Below are 15,831 nucleotides of genomic sequence, written 5' to 3'. Positions count from 1 at the left end.
GTGGGTTAGAGAGAGGTGGGAGTATGGAGGAGGTGACTTCTTTAGATGGGGTGATTGGGAAAGGCCTTCCCAGAGAGGGTGACTTTTGAGCTAAGTCTTGAAAGATGAGAAGGCCACTGTAGCCTGGAGGAGTGTTCCCAGCAGAGGGACTGGCTTGTGCAAGAGCCTTGAGGCAGAATCGAGCTTGGTGTGGTCAAGGGCCAGGAGAAGGCTGGTGTGCCTGGAACACGGTGTCAGGGGAGGATGGTTGGCGTTGGGGTCAAGGAGGTAGGCAGGGGCATGGGGCTGTGTTTTCAGTGCTGGGCCCCAGGAGAGAATTAATGCACCAACTCAACAAACAGGTGTCCTCCCACTTCCCCCTCCACCCTCCTGGCCGGGTTTCATGCCAGGCACTGTTCTGGAATATAAGAGTGAATGAGAGGTGTATTGTGCTCCAGAAAGCCAGCTTAGTGGGGGAGTTTGTGGATGAGTAAACCCGTAGAAGGTGCTGGTGAGGTGTGAATGAAGGCTCATCAGGCCATGCAGCTGACTCATCTCTGCACTGAGGTGTGTAGGGACTTGGGAAATGTGTCTTGATTTGCACTGAGCTGTGCTCTATGCTGCCAGCCTTCACCGTGGTAACTGAAACTCAGTTCTCTGATGTAAAGCCTGGCAGTCCCGGCCTGCTTGGTGGCACACGGACCCCTGCCAGGGAAGGGGTCCTCAGACTTGAGGTTGCCAGCTCAGATGTGGGGCTGCCGATACCAGGTATGAGTGTCTAGGCACCCAGTTATGGGAAACAAGCCCAAGAGACAGCCATGGGAAACCCCCTTCTTACTGAGCTGCCTGCCCTGCCCCCTTCTCCCCTGACTGCAGACTCTGATTTGTGGTTCTGGTTAGGAATGTAGACTTTGGGACATTGTGCTCCTCATGGGTTTCTTCCTGTAGGATGGAGCAAGAAGGGGTTATGAGATCGAGCAGATACTTCTGGGAGTCTAGAGTGTACTCACCTAGCGAGGTGTGGACCTCACGGCAATGCCTGGAAATAGCCTGGTGGAAGATGTTGGCACCATTTCGTTTGGGGGAGGCTGAATGACTAATAAGCCCCGGGGGTGTCTGATGTCATTGAGTTAGGGGCCTCCTTTGACCAAGGTTAACCAGCACCTTGGGTTCCTTGCATGTGAGCTTGTTGCTATTAAATACATGGAAAGTGGGCTGGGCCCTGTGGCTCATGCCTGTAATCCCAGCACTTTGGGAGGCCGAGGTGGGCAGATTGCCTGAGGTCAGGTGACCAGCCTGGACAACGTAGTGAAACCCCGTCTCTACTAAAAGTACAAAAATTAGCTGGGCGTGGTGGTGGGTGCCTATAATCCCAGCTACTCAGGAGGCTGAGGCAGGAGAATCGCTTGAACCTGGGAGATGGAGGTTGCAGTGAGCTGAGATCATGCCACTGCACTCTAGCCTGGGCAACAGAACGAGACTCCATCTCAAAATGAAAATAAAAAAATAAATAAATGGGAATGGAAGGCCAGAAACCTGGGAATATATTAATAATAACTCAGGGCCCTGTCCCTTCCTCCCACAGTTATGGCTAATGTGAAGTGGACCTGCCCAGATTTTTTGAGACAGGGTCTCACAGTGTTTCCCAGACTGGAGTTCCGAGGCACCATCATGGCTCACTGCAGCCTCTGTCTACCTCTCTGGCTCACCTTCAGCCTCCCAAATAGCTGAGACCACAGGTGTATGCCACCTTGCCTAGCTAGTACCCAGGTTTAAGGCAGCAAGATTCTGACAGCAGTTCTCTCAGTTAACTTCTCAGTGATGATAACTTTATGAGCCCATGTAGGTGATGAAATAAGGCCCAAAGTCCCACAGTCACTGGTGGAGCTGAATTGTCTGCATTTCCATTTGTGTTCATTTTATTGCCGTCTTTAGAAATTTGCTTGATCTTGGGTCTTGTTCAGGGCAGAAAGAGATAATACAAGGCTTTGGTAATGCTTAGCATTTTAGAAGAAGTAATGCTGGGTGGAAATGGATTTGGCAATCTCTTTTTTCGCATCATTGAAATGGGAGTCTCTCACAGTTGGAGACAGGATGAAGTAACAGAGTCTGGGGATCTGGATTAACAGGTGGCCATTCGCAGAAAGGAGGCTGCAAAGCAAGAGGTGGGGGCTTCTGATTGAGCAGGAAGGTGAGAGAGGAGCATCCTTGTGAGGAGCAGCCTGCAGGGCTGGGGTTTGGGCAGCAGGTGGGCAGAGGACTTTATCTGATCATCTCAAAGAATTTTGCCTCTGCTTGGAAGGGTTCCGGCTACAAAGACAACATAGCAGGTAGTGCTTGGGTCTGATGGTGATAGGCACAGTGGTATTTTAAATGCTGGTGGTGCATTTTAGGAGAAAGAAGGTGATGAGCCCCTGGGGTGGGTCCCTGTGGTGGCCCTGACTCACTGTGGCACAGGGGACAGAGTAGAACAAGGGAGAATCCATCAACGAATGGAAACTTGTCTTTTCAGGGGACAGGAAATTTTTTTGTGTGGTTGGCCTGGTGGCTTATGAGGAGAGGTGAACATTTGAGACAAAACCCCAGGCCACTCTTCCAACTGCATCTTTGACAGTTTTGAGAGTTTTAGGAAGTAGTTAAAAAAAGAAAAAGAGAAACCAAAAGTCAAAGACCTCATTTACTTGCAATACCTGTGTACAGCCAGCCATGTGGGCTGCAATCAGCCGTGTGTCTAGAGGAAACTCCTTCACTTGCATCCCTCCCACCTAGACCCCTAAACCAGAGGGGGCTTCTGACTATTCTTAGAAGAAGACTTAGGTAGCCTCAAATGACCAGACCTTGTCTCGAGCATCTAACAGCTTAGGCTAAACTTCCTCTCTGGCCCTGTTTGGTTTAAGCAGTTTCCTGGTCTGGCAGGATTCGTTATCTTAGCACCCAACTTGTCAAAACCCTGGTCCTACTTGTCATAGCAAATGGGCCCCTGTCACCCTGTGGCTGCAAGCCAGGCAATGCTTATGTTCCAAAAGTCAGACCTGCTGTTCTTACTATAAAGCTCTGCTGGGCCATGGATGGCTTCTATCTTTGGATATAAGGATGGGAGGATGAGCAGCACCTCATGCTGGGTAAGAGCACAGGTTCTGGTGGTTGACAGCCTGGATTCAGACTGCACTGCCTTTCTGGCTAGCTGTGTGTCTTTGGGCAAGTTGCTTACCCTTTCTGAGCAATAGTTTCCTCATCTGTGCAACAGGGATTATAATGGGGTCGTTTTTCATAGTAAGTAAGATGAGCCATGGAAAAACACAGTGCCTTGTGCAGAATGAGAATATTTTTATATTACAATATTACTATTTATTTTCTCGGCAAGTGTTTAATTAGCACCCATTAGGGACTGGGCACTATTCTTAGTTCTGGGAAAAATAGCAGTGAACAAAATGGACACAAATGTAGACCTTGTGGAACTTACGCTTTAGTGTTGGGTGGAGACATTCAGATGACAAGTAAATGAGTAAAGCCTGGAGCAGTGTCACACATCTGGAATACCAGTTACTTGAGAGGCTGGGGCAGAAGGATCACCTGAGCCAGAAGGATCACCTGAGCCAGAGTTCAAGACCAGCCTGGGCAACATAGCGAGATTCTCATCCCTAAAAATACCACACACACACTAAGGAAAATGTGTTATCTGTTAAGTGGTAAAATTGCTTTGGAGAAAGTGAAAGCAGGGAGGGGTGCCTAGATGGTGGTATAATTTTAAGTGAGGGGTCAGGATGGGTTTGCAGAGGAGGTGATATTTGAGTAAAGACCCCAAAAGGGTAGAGAAGGGCTCCACGGGGATACAGCTGGAAAAGCGCTTTGGAAGCCAAGGAACAGCTCACATGGAAGCTGAAGGGGAGTGAGCCCTGGTTGTTGGAAAACTCTGGGGCCGGGGTGAGGCCACAAGGGGCCCTGGGCGTGACATTCTGGGAGGTGCTTGCTCTCCAGTTCCCACTGCACTCATGGGACTCTGAGCACAGGTGTGAAGGAGGTAAGAGTAATGAGAAGAGAAGGTGGTGAGAGGTGCTGTGTTTATGTGGGCTCTGTGTCCATCCTGTAGAATCCACAGGGGATTTTGGAATTTGTGTCTTACTAAAAAATGGAGTTTGGGGGCTGGCACACTAACCTAATGACTTACAGAAAGTCACTTTCTGACTGCGTGGGCAGGTGACAGAGCCCTGGCCTGGGGCAGGCTGAGGCTCTGCCACTCACTGAGGGCATCAGGTGGGTGAGCCACGTTTATTCATCCAGCAGCTTTTACAGAACTCCCACGGCAGAAGATCGTGCCGGTACCTGCCCGGTATTACTCTCTTTATCTATGACATGAGGACAGCGATGCCCTTCCGTCCACTCCATCCTTCCAGGGGTGTTCCTCCTGAGGCAAGAATGCAATAGAAAAGCAAAGCAGAATGTATGAGGCTATTTGCGTTATCCATAATAAAGAAAAAAATGAAAACAAGATAGCTGTCCAGTGGTAAGGGGGAGGTTTGGCAGACCATGGCACAGGACATGATGGGTGGGTCGTCACACACACAGATGTCAATTACAGAGGCTGGGTAAGAACACAAGCATATTCATACTGTTACATTGATGGAAAATACACAGTATTTAAGATTGCATGTGTGTGGCATTTGTAGTCCTGTAAATATGTGATGATATGTATGCAGATGGGGAAAACTAGAAGTGAAACTGAAATGAGTTATGTGTGGTGGGACTGTTTTTCTTTTGGAAAAATTAGTTTATTATTGCCCTGATTGCATTCCTTCATTTAATTTTAATTTTAATTTTTTATTTTATTATTTGTTTTTGAGACGGAGTCTCGCTCTGTGGCCCGGGCTGGAGTGCGGTGGTGCGATCTCCACTCACTGCAAGCTCCGCCTCCCAGGTTTACGCCGTTCTCCTGCCTCAGCCTCCAGTGTAGCTGGGACTACAGGCGCCCGCCACTGCGCCTGGCCATTTTTTTGTATTTTTAAGAGAGACAGGGTTTCACTGTGTTAGCCAGGATGGTCTTGATCTCCTGACCTTGTGATCCGCCCATCTCGGCCTCCCAAAATGCTGGGATTACAGGTGTGAGCCACCGCGCCCGGCCTCCTTCATTTATTAAAGTAATGAATATTTGAGTGCCTACTAGCTATCGGGCTCTGAGAAGGTGCTTGGGTAGACCAGTGGACTGGACTGCACGGCCCCTGCCCCTGGGGGGCCATGCTCAGTGAGCGATTCTTGAGTTCCCACCCCTTCTCAGCGCTCAAGGATTGAAGGCTAATGAAGTGGTGCAAATTCAAACTTTCTGGAATAAAACGGAGAGTTGGTCCTCCAGGTACTCTGCAGGGCGCTTGTTGAGCCAGTCCCCGATTTTGCTGAGAAACAGGGAAGTTTCCAGAGTTGCCACCCCCTCCTGAGGGTAGAGAGTTCAGGGGTAGAGCTGGCTTGGCACCAAAAGGGCCACCTGAGTCTTGGCTGCTGGGACTTGAGCAGTGCTGGGGCGCTGCCAGGGAGCTGTGATTCCACCTTCTCAGGGAGCACCCCTGCCCTTTTGACTGTGGTGCCCTTGGTATGAGGGATTGTCCCAGGAAGGAGACAGCAGCTGTGGGCTCATCTCCTAGGTGCCCAACACTCACAGGGTCCACACTGCCCGTGATGTGCCCCGGGAAGCCCATGGTTGGCTCAGAAGGACTGAAATGTTGGCCAGCCACAGATGATTCCTGCTGCTGCCACTCTGGAGAAAAGCCCTCTGGCTGTTTGGATGATGGTGGTGGTGATGAGGACTTTTGTAACTATAGCACACATGTGAGGCCTGCTGTCTATGTTCTGGGCTCTCAGATAGCACTGGGAATACTGTACCCTACCAGTCTCCTCCGTTACAGGAAAGTGGTCCCGATCCAGACCCCAAGAGAGGGTTCTTGGATCTCATACAAGAAAGAATTCAGGGCAAGTCCATAGAGTAAAGTGAAAGCAAGTTTATTAGGAAAGTAAAGGAATAAAAGACTGGATAGTCCACAGACAGAGCAGCCCTGAGGGCTGCTGGTTGCCCATTTTTATGGTTATTTCTTGATAATAGGCTAAATAAAGGGTGGATTATTCATACCTCACCTTTTTAGGTCATATAGGGTAACTTCTTGACCTTGCCATGGCATCTGTAAAGTGTCATGGCGCTGATGGGAGTGTAGCAGTGAGAACAACCAGAGGTCACTCTTGTGGCCATTTTGGTTTTGGTGGGTTTTAACCCGCTTCTTTGCTGCAACCTGTTTTATCAGCAAGGTCATTGTGACCCGTGTTTTGTGCTGACCTCCTGTCACATCCTGTGACTTAGAGTGCCCAACCATCTGGGAATGCAGCCTGGTAGGTCTCAGCCTTATTTTACCCAGCTCCTGTTCAAGACGGAGTTGCTCTGGTTCCCACGTCTCTGACACCTCTAGCCGCCCTGGAAACACCGGAGTTCGGTTCTCACCTCCCATTGTACAGGGATGAGGGAACTGAAGCCCAGAGAGGTGAATTAGCCTCTTGAGGGCATACCAGTGGTGACAGGCTGAGATTAGAATTGGAGTCTGGCTGATGACGAAGCCCATGCCTTTGCAGTTTCTTTGTCACAGCTCACTGGACTGTGTGGTGGTACAAGTTAAAAATCCGTCTACCTGGGGAAAACGGTGATGTATAGACCCCTCTCTGCCTCCTGCTCCACCCCCAGCCCATCCCTCCCAGAATGCCGTCATAACCCCTCCACTTCTACACCAGATGCTTCAGGGAAAGTTCCCTGTTCTCTTCTTTTTTTTCTTGAGACGAGGCCTCACTATGTCACCCAGGCTGGAGTGCAGTAGTGCAATAACAGCTCACTGCTGCCTCGATTTCCCAGGCTCAAGCAATCCTCCTGCCTCAGCCTTTTGATTAACTGGGACTATGAAATGTGCCATCACACATAACTAATTCTTTTATTTTTTGTAGAGATGAGGTCTCACTATGTTGCCCAGGCTAGTCTTGAACTCCTGGTCTCAAGTGAGGCCAAGGCCTGCCTTGGCCTCCCAAAGTGCTGGGATTATAAGGCGTGAGGCACCATACCTGGCCTTCCTGTTGTCTTTGAGTGAGACTAAAGCCCTCTAGCTTCAAAGGAAGGAATTCTTCTTCTTTAAGGACAGACTATGTCATGACCTTTCCACCCACAAATTCCAGGGCCTAGCCCAGTACTTGGCACACAGTAAGTGCTGAGGAATTGAATGAGGGTTCTGGAGTACGTGCTTTAATCAGGGCTAAACCAACCTCACGGCATTCCTAGAAAAATAACACAAACCGGTGTAAAAGGGGATGGTGTCAGGGTTAGGAGTGTGGCCTCTGGGGTCAGACAGCCTGAGTGTGACTGTGCCTGTACTGTGGACTCTTCTTACCTTGGTCAAGTTATTTTGCTTTTCTGGGTTCTAGTTGCCTCATCTGAGGAACGGGGACATATGAATGGGGAAGATGTCGTACCTACTGGTTGGGGCTGTTGTGCAGATTATTATTGTTTTTTGCATGACGTCACCACATTGGTCATGAGATGTTGTGAGGATTAAATGAATACGATAGGTGGAATAGGGCTTTGTGCCCAGTAAGCCCTTGATAAACATGAGCTGTCCATTATTGTTCTCTGGGGAGAATCCTCTGCCCCCAGGTGTAGGTTCTCATCCTGTCTGTGGCTTCAGAGTCCAGACCTAACGCCACCGACCTCCATGCCCTTCCTGCACCCCCACCATGGAGCACCATCGGTGGAGTGGGGTTGGGGGCTTATCACCCCAGGAAGATTAGATACATTGGGAGGTGGGAAGTCTTGGGCAGACCCAAGACCCCTGCGTCCCAGCTTTGTCATGCTGTGACCCTGGGCAGATCCCCTCCTGGGAATCCATTTCCTAATCTGTGAAATGAGCATGACTGTTGCTGGGGTCATGAGAACATGGTCAGGGCCATAAAGCATGTGGCGGGTGGACCTCCATCCATGCTCCTCCCTCCATCCATGCTCCTCCCTCCATTCATGCTCCTCCCTCCTTCCATACTCCTCCCTACATCCATGCTCCTCTCTTCCTCTGTGTTTCTCCCTCCCTCCGTGCTCCTCCCTCCTTCCATGCTCCTCCCTCCTTCCATGCTCCTCCCTCCCTCCATGCTCCTCCCTCCATCCATGCTCCTCCCTCCATCCTTGCTCCTCTCTCCATCATCGCTCTTCTTTCCCTCTGTGCTCCTCTCTCCCTTGGTGCTCCTCTCTCCCTTGGTGCACCTCTCTCCCTCTGTGCTCTTCCCTCCATCCATGCTCCTCACTCCTTCCATGCTCCTCCCTGCATCCATGCTCCTCTCTGCATGCATGCTCCTCTCTCCCTCTGTGTTCCTCCCTCCCTTCGTGCTCCTCCCTCCGTCCATGCTCCTCCCTCCATCCATGCTCCTCCCTCCATGCATGCTCTTCCCTCCGTCCATGCTCTTCCCTCCCTTTGTGCTCCTCCTTCCATCCATGCTCCTCCCTCATCCATGCTCCTTCCTCCATCGATGCTCCTCCCTCCATCTGTGCTCCTCTCTCCCTCAGTACTTCTGCATCTGTGCTCTGCCCCTCCTCCCCCATCCATGCTCCTTCCTCCATCCGTGCTCCTCCCTCATCCTGGAGTGCCAGGCCCACTGTCAATCTTGTGTGAGTTCACAGAACCCATGTCAATAAGGCGAGAGCAGATGGGTGGCTGGGTTCCCGTTCTCGCTGCAGCATCCCAGGTTGCACCCCTCACCTCTCTTTGCTACTCCTTTTGTTCCTTCTGAGGCAGGTATAGGGAAGGGAGGAAGGTGTGACTCCTAGTGCAGGTGACAGGGATGGGCCGCTCTGACCCACACTGGCCCTCCACCTGCTTTCTTTGTTCAGTTGAGACCCCTTCATCTTCAAGTGCTGTAGGACATGAGACAGATGCTTGGACTTCCCTTGAGAGGTGGGCATCCCAGACCTCTGTTGGGGCCTCCAGGCGGTGGGTGGGTTCTGGTTGGAAGGAGGAAGGGCTTCAATGGGATGTGTGCCTGAAGCACAGGAGAGAATTACATCCCTGGGTTGAGATGGTTGAAAGGGGCCGTTCACAAGCCGTCTGCAGCACAGGTGCTTTGGGATGAGAGTGACTAACAGAGGGGTGGCAGCACACATAGACATTAGAGGGTGACCTGTGCTGTGGGGGCCTGGGTCGGACCACATCCTCTGGGGGGTGGGTGAATGTATGTAGTTGTCTGCCTGTGTGTGGGTTTGTCTGAATGTAAAGAGGAATTCTTGGTGACATTCAGGGGAAAGTTTAATGATAAAGGGGTCCTTTAAAAAGCAAGTCAGCTCTTTTGCATCATCTGCAGAGACCATTGACTCTCATTCCACTTGGGGCAAAAGCCAAAGTCAAGGCCATAACTTCTGTCCTTCACCCCATTGCTCATCCTATCCCAGCCCCTTTGGCCACTTTCCTGTTCCCACATCTCCCAGGTGCCCCCAGGTCTCCTCCCCTTGCCTCCACTCCCAGAGTGAGGTCTTCTCTAAGCAGCCCATGTAATCGTGAACCCTCCTGCCTCTCCCACCTAACATATAGTGTGGTTTTACTGACTTGTTCATAGCCTCCCTAGAATGAAAGCTCTACAGGGTAAGGATTTTTCTCTTTCATTCACTGATTTTCTTTTTCTTTTTTTTTTGAACTTTTGAGACAGAGTCTTGCTCTGTTGTCCAGGCTGGAGTGCAGTGGTGTGATCTTGGCTCACTACAGCCTCCACCTCCCAGGTTCAAGTGATTCTCCTGCCTCAGCCTCCTGAGCAGCTGGGATTACAGGCATGCACCACCACGCCCATCTGATTTTTGTATTTTTAGTAGAAACAGGGTTTCTTCATGTTGGCCAGACTGGTTCTCGAACTCCTGACCTCAGGTGATCCACCCGCTTCGGCCTCCCACAGTGCTGGGTTTACAGTTGTGAGCCACGGCTCCTGGTCTATTCACTGATGTTTTATTCTCAATGCCTAAACAGAATAGATGCTTAAATAATATTCAAATGAATGAAAGAAGGAACAAAGCAAGTTACTAAGAACACTGCCAAGGCCTAGTGCAGTTTGACACTTGGAGTCCAGTAGGACCCATTGAATAGTTTTCCGATATAACACAAATGGATCTGGGCTTGATCTCCGTAGTTGCATGCGTGTGTGTTTTCTTCTTTTGTATCAGCCAGGATAATGCAGGGTGTGTTTCAGGCCTCTGTGATTAAAGTTTCAATAACACTCTGATGTCATTTTACGAATGACAAACTACCTTTGATGGAAACAGCTTATCGTGTCTTTAGCTTTTGTTGTTTTTATTATTTACATCTCTTGACTTTGTTTTTTGGTCAAATACGCCAGAGACATGAAACCAAATACCTCATCAAAGTCCTGTGAATTAGATACTCAGCTTTGTTTAAACTTCAGGTAGTTTTTTTTTTTTTCTTAAAATAGAAATTTTATTTTTGGGAATTTTTGTGAGTTTTGTGATTCACATGCTGCTGTGAGTTATTGCTTGGACTGCTAGGTTGGGAGGCTGTAGACCTTGGTCTGCCATGAGCTGGTTTTGTGACCCAGTGTCCTGAGCCCCAGTTTTCTTGTTTGTGGAAACAAGGTGAGGGAATTGGACTGGCTGATTTCCTCTGAGGTCTCTTTCAATTCTTTAATTCTGTCTCTCATGGCACATACGTGCCATATTTTAGCCAATAAGGCATGCTGCACTTTGTACGTAAGTAAGATACACGTGGGTACTGTGGCCCTTCAATCACGAGTCAGCCTCATGCCTTCCTGTCGTGTGGTTGTGGATTGTGGAGCCGCCAACCTTCCTGCTTGACTCTCTGGTGACTGCTAGCATGATGAGTGGGGCCACCAGCACTTATATAGCTATCTCCATGCCATGGAAACTCATCCTTTTAGGGGTTTAGCTTCAGGGGGTAAAGTGGTTTTAGGTTACATGGATGAATTGTAGAGTGGTGAAGTCTGGGATTTTAGTGTACCCGTTACCTGAGTAGTGAACATTGTACTCCAATATGTAGTTTTTCATTCCTCACCTCCCTCCCACCCTCCCCTCTCCTGAGTCTCCACTGTCCATTATACACCAGAACTGTAGATTTTATTGCCAGAGTTTGAAGCTGGTGCCATTAGGCTTTGGAGACGATTTGGTTTAAATCCTGAGTGCTATGACGCTAGCCGTGTTCATTTATTGGACTCTGTATGTTGAACCTTAATTTCTGTCGTCCATCAAATAAGGGCAACAGCTTCTCTCAGAATGTTTTTGAAGGTTAAATGTTGTAGCACATTCCAGCCGCTTAGTAAAAAGCATAAATGTTGTTGGTAGTGCTGATAAAGAAGAATCATTATGATGTGGGGGTAAAGAACATCTCCAGGCCAGGCGTGGTGGCTCATGTCTGTAATCCCAGCACTTTGGGAGGTCGAGGCAGCAGGATCTTTTGACACCAGGAGTTCGAGTCTGGTCTGGACAACATAGCCAAAAAAAAAAAAAAATTTTATGTGTATAAAAATTATATCCGTGGTCCTGGGGTTGCGGGAGCAGGGATTCACTGTCTGCAGAACACCAGCAAGGAGAAGGCCCCATCTTTTGGAGTTGCTGAGGCAGATAGTGAGCCTGAGTGTGTACGACCACTCTCGGCTAGTAACTGCTGCAGGTGGAAACAACCCGTTGTTTACATTTATAAGATGCTAGCTCGATAAAGTTACATGAGTCTAGACACTGGAGATTTGTGTTAAGGACCAACTATGATTTAAAAATAATTTGGCCCCAGGATGTTAATTGCAGCATTATTTTATACTGATAAAGAATTACAAATCATCTAAATATCCAGTATCTTAAACCTACAACCTTGGGATAGTGTGTAAGTAAAAGTAAAACTAGAGCACATTTAGACCCATGGCATTTAAAAACAGCAAACATTTGCTATAAATAATTACTGCTTAAGAAGATATTAATGATGTACCACTAACAGGCAACAAAACAGGTTACCGAACAGTATGACCCCAGTTAATTATTATAAATGAAATAAGTGGAGGGAAAGTGAAGGAAATACATACAGTTGTTAAAGGTGAGTGGTTTGTCCACCATCAGTGGATAGTGGCCTAATGCTTAACTTATTTTCCTCTTTTTTCTTTCCCAATTTTTCAAGAAACCTACATGTCTCATATGTTGGGGGTGGAAAATCATGGCATTCACAAAAAAATATTTTGGCTGGATTTTTCAGTACTTCAAAATGTGACAAACATTTCTCCCGTGTTATTTTTGTGCCCACTGCCAAGTTTTAACCATTTCATTGCACAGGTCTTGTGCCTGGCTTAATGTGATTATCTGCTCATATGATGTGGTTTGAGACTACAGGTAAAAAAATAGATTTTTTTTTTTCAAGTGTGTGAACTAGGAGGTTGAGAATGATGACGGAGAAAATGGAAAATTCACAGAGCAACTCATCGACAGGTTTTTTGAAGTGAAATTATGTGCTCTTAAAAATAATCTAAAACCAGGAAAGAGCACGTTAGATCCTGTCAGCTCAGTTGTGAGGTAGAAATCACAGACCTGGCTGGGCGCAGTGGCTCACGCCTGTAATCCCAGCACTTTGGGAGACTGAGATGAGCAGATCACCTGAGATCGAGAGTTCAAGACCAACCTGATCAATGTGGCGAAATCCCGTCTCTACTAAAAATACACAATTTGCTGGGCGTGCTGGCATATGCCTGTAATCCCAGCTACTCAGGAGGCTGAGGCAGGAGAATCTCTTGAACCTGGGAGGCGGAGGTTGCAGTGAGCTGAGATTGCGCCATTGCACTCCAGCCTGGGCAACGAGCAAAACTCTCAAAAAAAAAAAAAAAAAAGAAAGAAATCACAGATCCGTGCTTTTCCTCTGTGACTTTATGTGTCATTTCTTTCTTAGGTGACTGGACTGATGTTCTGTTCTAGATGAAACTCCTTGAGGGGAACATTTGAAAAGGCTTGATGTGCTGCCCAAAGCCCCCTTCAGAGCTGACTTCTCCACCCCCAGCTGCTGTGAACCTTGGCCACTGACAGCTCATAGCTGAGTCCCTCCCCTGAAGTCACCTTCCGCTGAAGGGCACATCCTTTCCCAAGGTGACCCCCCTCCAATGTTTAGTGTCCGTTGTAATAATGTGTCTACAAAAATAGACCTTTTAAAGGAAGAGATAAGGAAAGCTCTATTTTCTTCCTGCAGCTCACTTTGAGGGCCTCTGGATGGGAATTCCTAGATGGAGAACTCTGTATTGCAGTGGTGGAGGGTGGGGAGCTGGGGATGTGTCTCTTTCGTATCTGCAGTGCCAGGTATAGAGGAGGCTGACTTGGGGTGTGATAAATTTTTGCTGGAAGCAGACAGAGAGCAGTGAGATGCCAGTGACCTTCGTCAGTCCCAATGTCGGAGGCCCCATTGGGGAGCCACCCTTCCTTCCAGGAGGGCTCTGTCCTTTTCACAGATTTCAGAAGTTGATAATAATACTTGTTAATTATTTATTTAGAGGCAGGGTCTCACTCTCTCACCCAGGCTGTAGTGCAGTGGCGCAATTTCAGCTCATTGCAACCTCTGCCTCCCAGGTTCAAGCAATTCTCCTGCCTTAGCCTCCAGAGCTGCTGGGATTACGGGTGTGCACCACCATGCCCTGCTAATTTCTGTATTTTTAGTAGAGACGGAGTTTCACCATGTTGCCCAAGCTGGTCTTGAACTCCTGGCCTCAAGTGATCTACCTGTCTCATCCTCCCAAAGTGCTGAGATTACAGGCATGAGCCACCATACCTGCCCCCATTGTTATTTATTTAGTGAACATTTATTGAGTACCTAGTATATGTGAGACATTCTGACACATGTCATGGGTACAGGAGGAGCCCTGATCCCCAGCAGACACACAATTCCCATCCAGTCTGGTGGGGAGGTCCCTGGGGAGCTTGAGGTCCTGCAAGGGAGGAAGGGCAAGTGCACAGAGAGGTAAACACAAGGGAGGGAGGGCAGGTGCACAGAGAGGGGAACAGACAGCCTGCCTTGGGGCTAGGAGTCAGGACCTGCCTCTCAGTGGAGCTGGTGCTTGATCTGAAGCTTGAACCTTCCTGATCAGAAGAGCACGGAGGATGCTCCAGGCAGGGGTTACCTGGGGAGCCGTGCAGTGTTTGTACTGGCTGCGGTGTGCAGGGAGTGGTACATCACATCTGTAAAATGTGTCTCAGAGCTTTATTAGGAAGTGTATGTGAGTAGGCGCCTTTACCAACACTGTCCTGCCTATGGAGTTGGGGATGGAAGATTATCCCCACTTTTACAGGTGAGGAGACATCCCGGAGAGGTTAAGAGAGTTTCCACAAGAGGGTTATTGGTCAAGCCTGGATGGAACCTGGCTTCCTATCCCTGGCCCACTTCCCCAGCCTGGCAGCACTGCCCCTGCCTAATACAAGAGGGTCCACCAGCTCTCGGGGCTATGGCTGTCTGTCATGGGGGCAAGTATGCCCACCCTGTTCTCTTCTCTCACATGAGTCATCTCCTGGGTTGTCAGTCTGGCATAGTGTCCACATGTGGGCTGACAGGTCGCCAGGACCCTTGGTCTGAGCTGAAGCAGAGAGGGCAGGGTGATGGGTGGGTGCTAGGCTCTTGCTGTGTTTAGAACTGCTGGGGAGACACTCCCTCTCCCCCACTGCCAGTCTGGCCTGCACACTCCCATTCCTGGAGTTCAGATGTGTAGGCTTGGGAGTCTGGGAGCAGGAAGTAACAGGCCTGACTGGCCCTCTGCAGACAGAGTAGATTTAGAGGAAGCCCAGAACCTCATGGAAGGGACACAGCTCTATGTCTTTCACAGTGGGTTTATTGTAAATAAAATAAGTGGAGGGAAAGTGAAGGAAATGCATACAGTTGTTAAAGGTGGGTGGTTTGTCCACCATCAGTGCCTAATAGTTAACTTATTTTCCTCTTGGTACTTTTTTTTCCCTTTCCCAATGTTTCAGTGAACCTACATGTCTCGTGTTAGGGGCAAAATCGTGTCATCAATAGGGCTTGTGCACAGGGCTGTGTCTTGTGCAGTGGGTGGGGAATGGGCTCTGGAGCCAGCCAGACCTCACTTTGCCATTTGCTGGCTCTGTATCCTTGGATGAGTGACTTAACCCCAAAACCTTGATTTCCTTTTCTGTAAAATGCGTCTCTCCCCCAAGGGCTGCTGGGAGGATTGAAAAAGGTTCTGTGTGCAAAGAGCTTAGCTACTGGGCTACTGTATCTTAATTCATAGTAAGTGTTCTCCAAACGTTAGTTCTTCTAATTATTCTTTGTGCTTCTAGTGTGCCTGGCTCTCAGTGGGATAGGATTTGAAAAGAACGTATGAACTCAAGCTTATGAGCGTTTGTTAAATAAGGAAGTATTAGAATTTGGATTAAGTTGTTTCTGGCCTCCAATACATGAAGCAGGCATGGTGAATTTTTGCTGTAGGCAAAACCATCCTGTTTTAACTTCCCCTGGCTCTGAGGATTTGTGATTCTTCTGCATGGCCCTTCAAGGATTTTCTTCAGTGTAAACACACTGACAAGGGTGCTATTTAACAACTGGAGTCTGGTTTGGCTCCGGGTATCCCCCCGTTGTCTTGGGTCTGGCATCCAAGGCTGCTGAGCTGGTGAGTCTGGTGCCTGGTTGGCATGAAGGCATCAGGGTAAGTGCTCCCCAGCCCCAACCGCCCCGCCAAATGTGGTTGTGACTACAAAGCGACCAGTATGTGGGACTCCCCAGTGGGCTTGCTTGGCATCAGTTTGCTGGGAGGATCTCTGCTGAGGACACAGGAATGACCATGCAGGCTGACAATGCCTAGAGAATAAGGATG

The 15,831-nt window shown here is 48.8% G+C and overlaps 1 protein-coding gene across 1 annotated transcript in view; it reads left to right on the top strand.

The window, feature by feature from the left end:
• Positions 1 to 674: 674 nt before the first annotated feature.
• Positions 675 to 15,831, top strand: part of KSR1 (kinase suppressor of ras 1) — a 149,242-nt gene continuing 134,085 nt past the window's right edge. The window contains exon 1 of the mRNA XM_011953556.1: positions 675 to 747. Within this exon, the coding sequence (XP_011808946.1) occupies positions 727 to 747 (21 nt within the window). The 5' untranslated portion in view covers positions 675 to 726. The remainder of the gene's footprint in view (positions 748 to 15,831) is intronic.

This window comes from Colobus angolensis, unplaced genomic scaffold (assembly GCF_000951035.1).
Source record: "Colobus angolensis palliatus isolate OR3802 unplaced genomic scaffold, Cang.pa_1.0 Scaffold368, whole genome shotgun sequence".
NCBI classification, from domain to species: Eukaryota; Metazoa; Chordata; class Mammalia; order Primates; family Cercopithecidae; genus Colobus; species Colobus angolensis.
This window is presented reverse-complemented; position numbering and strand designations above follow the sequence as displayed.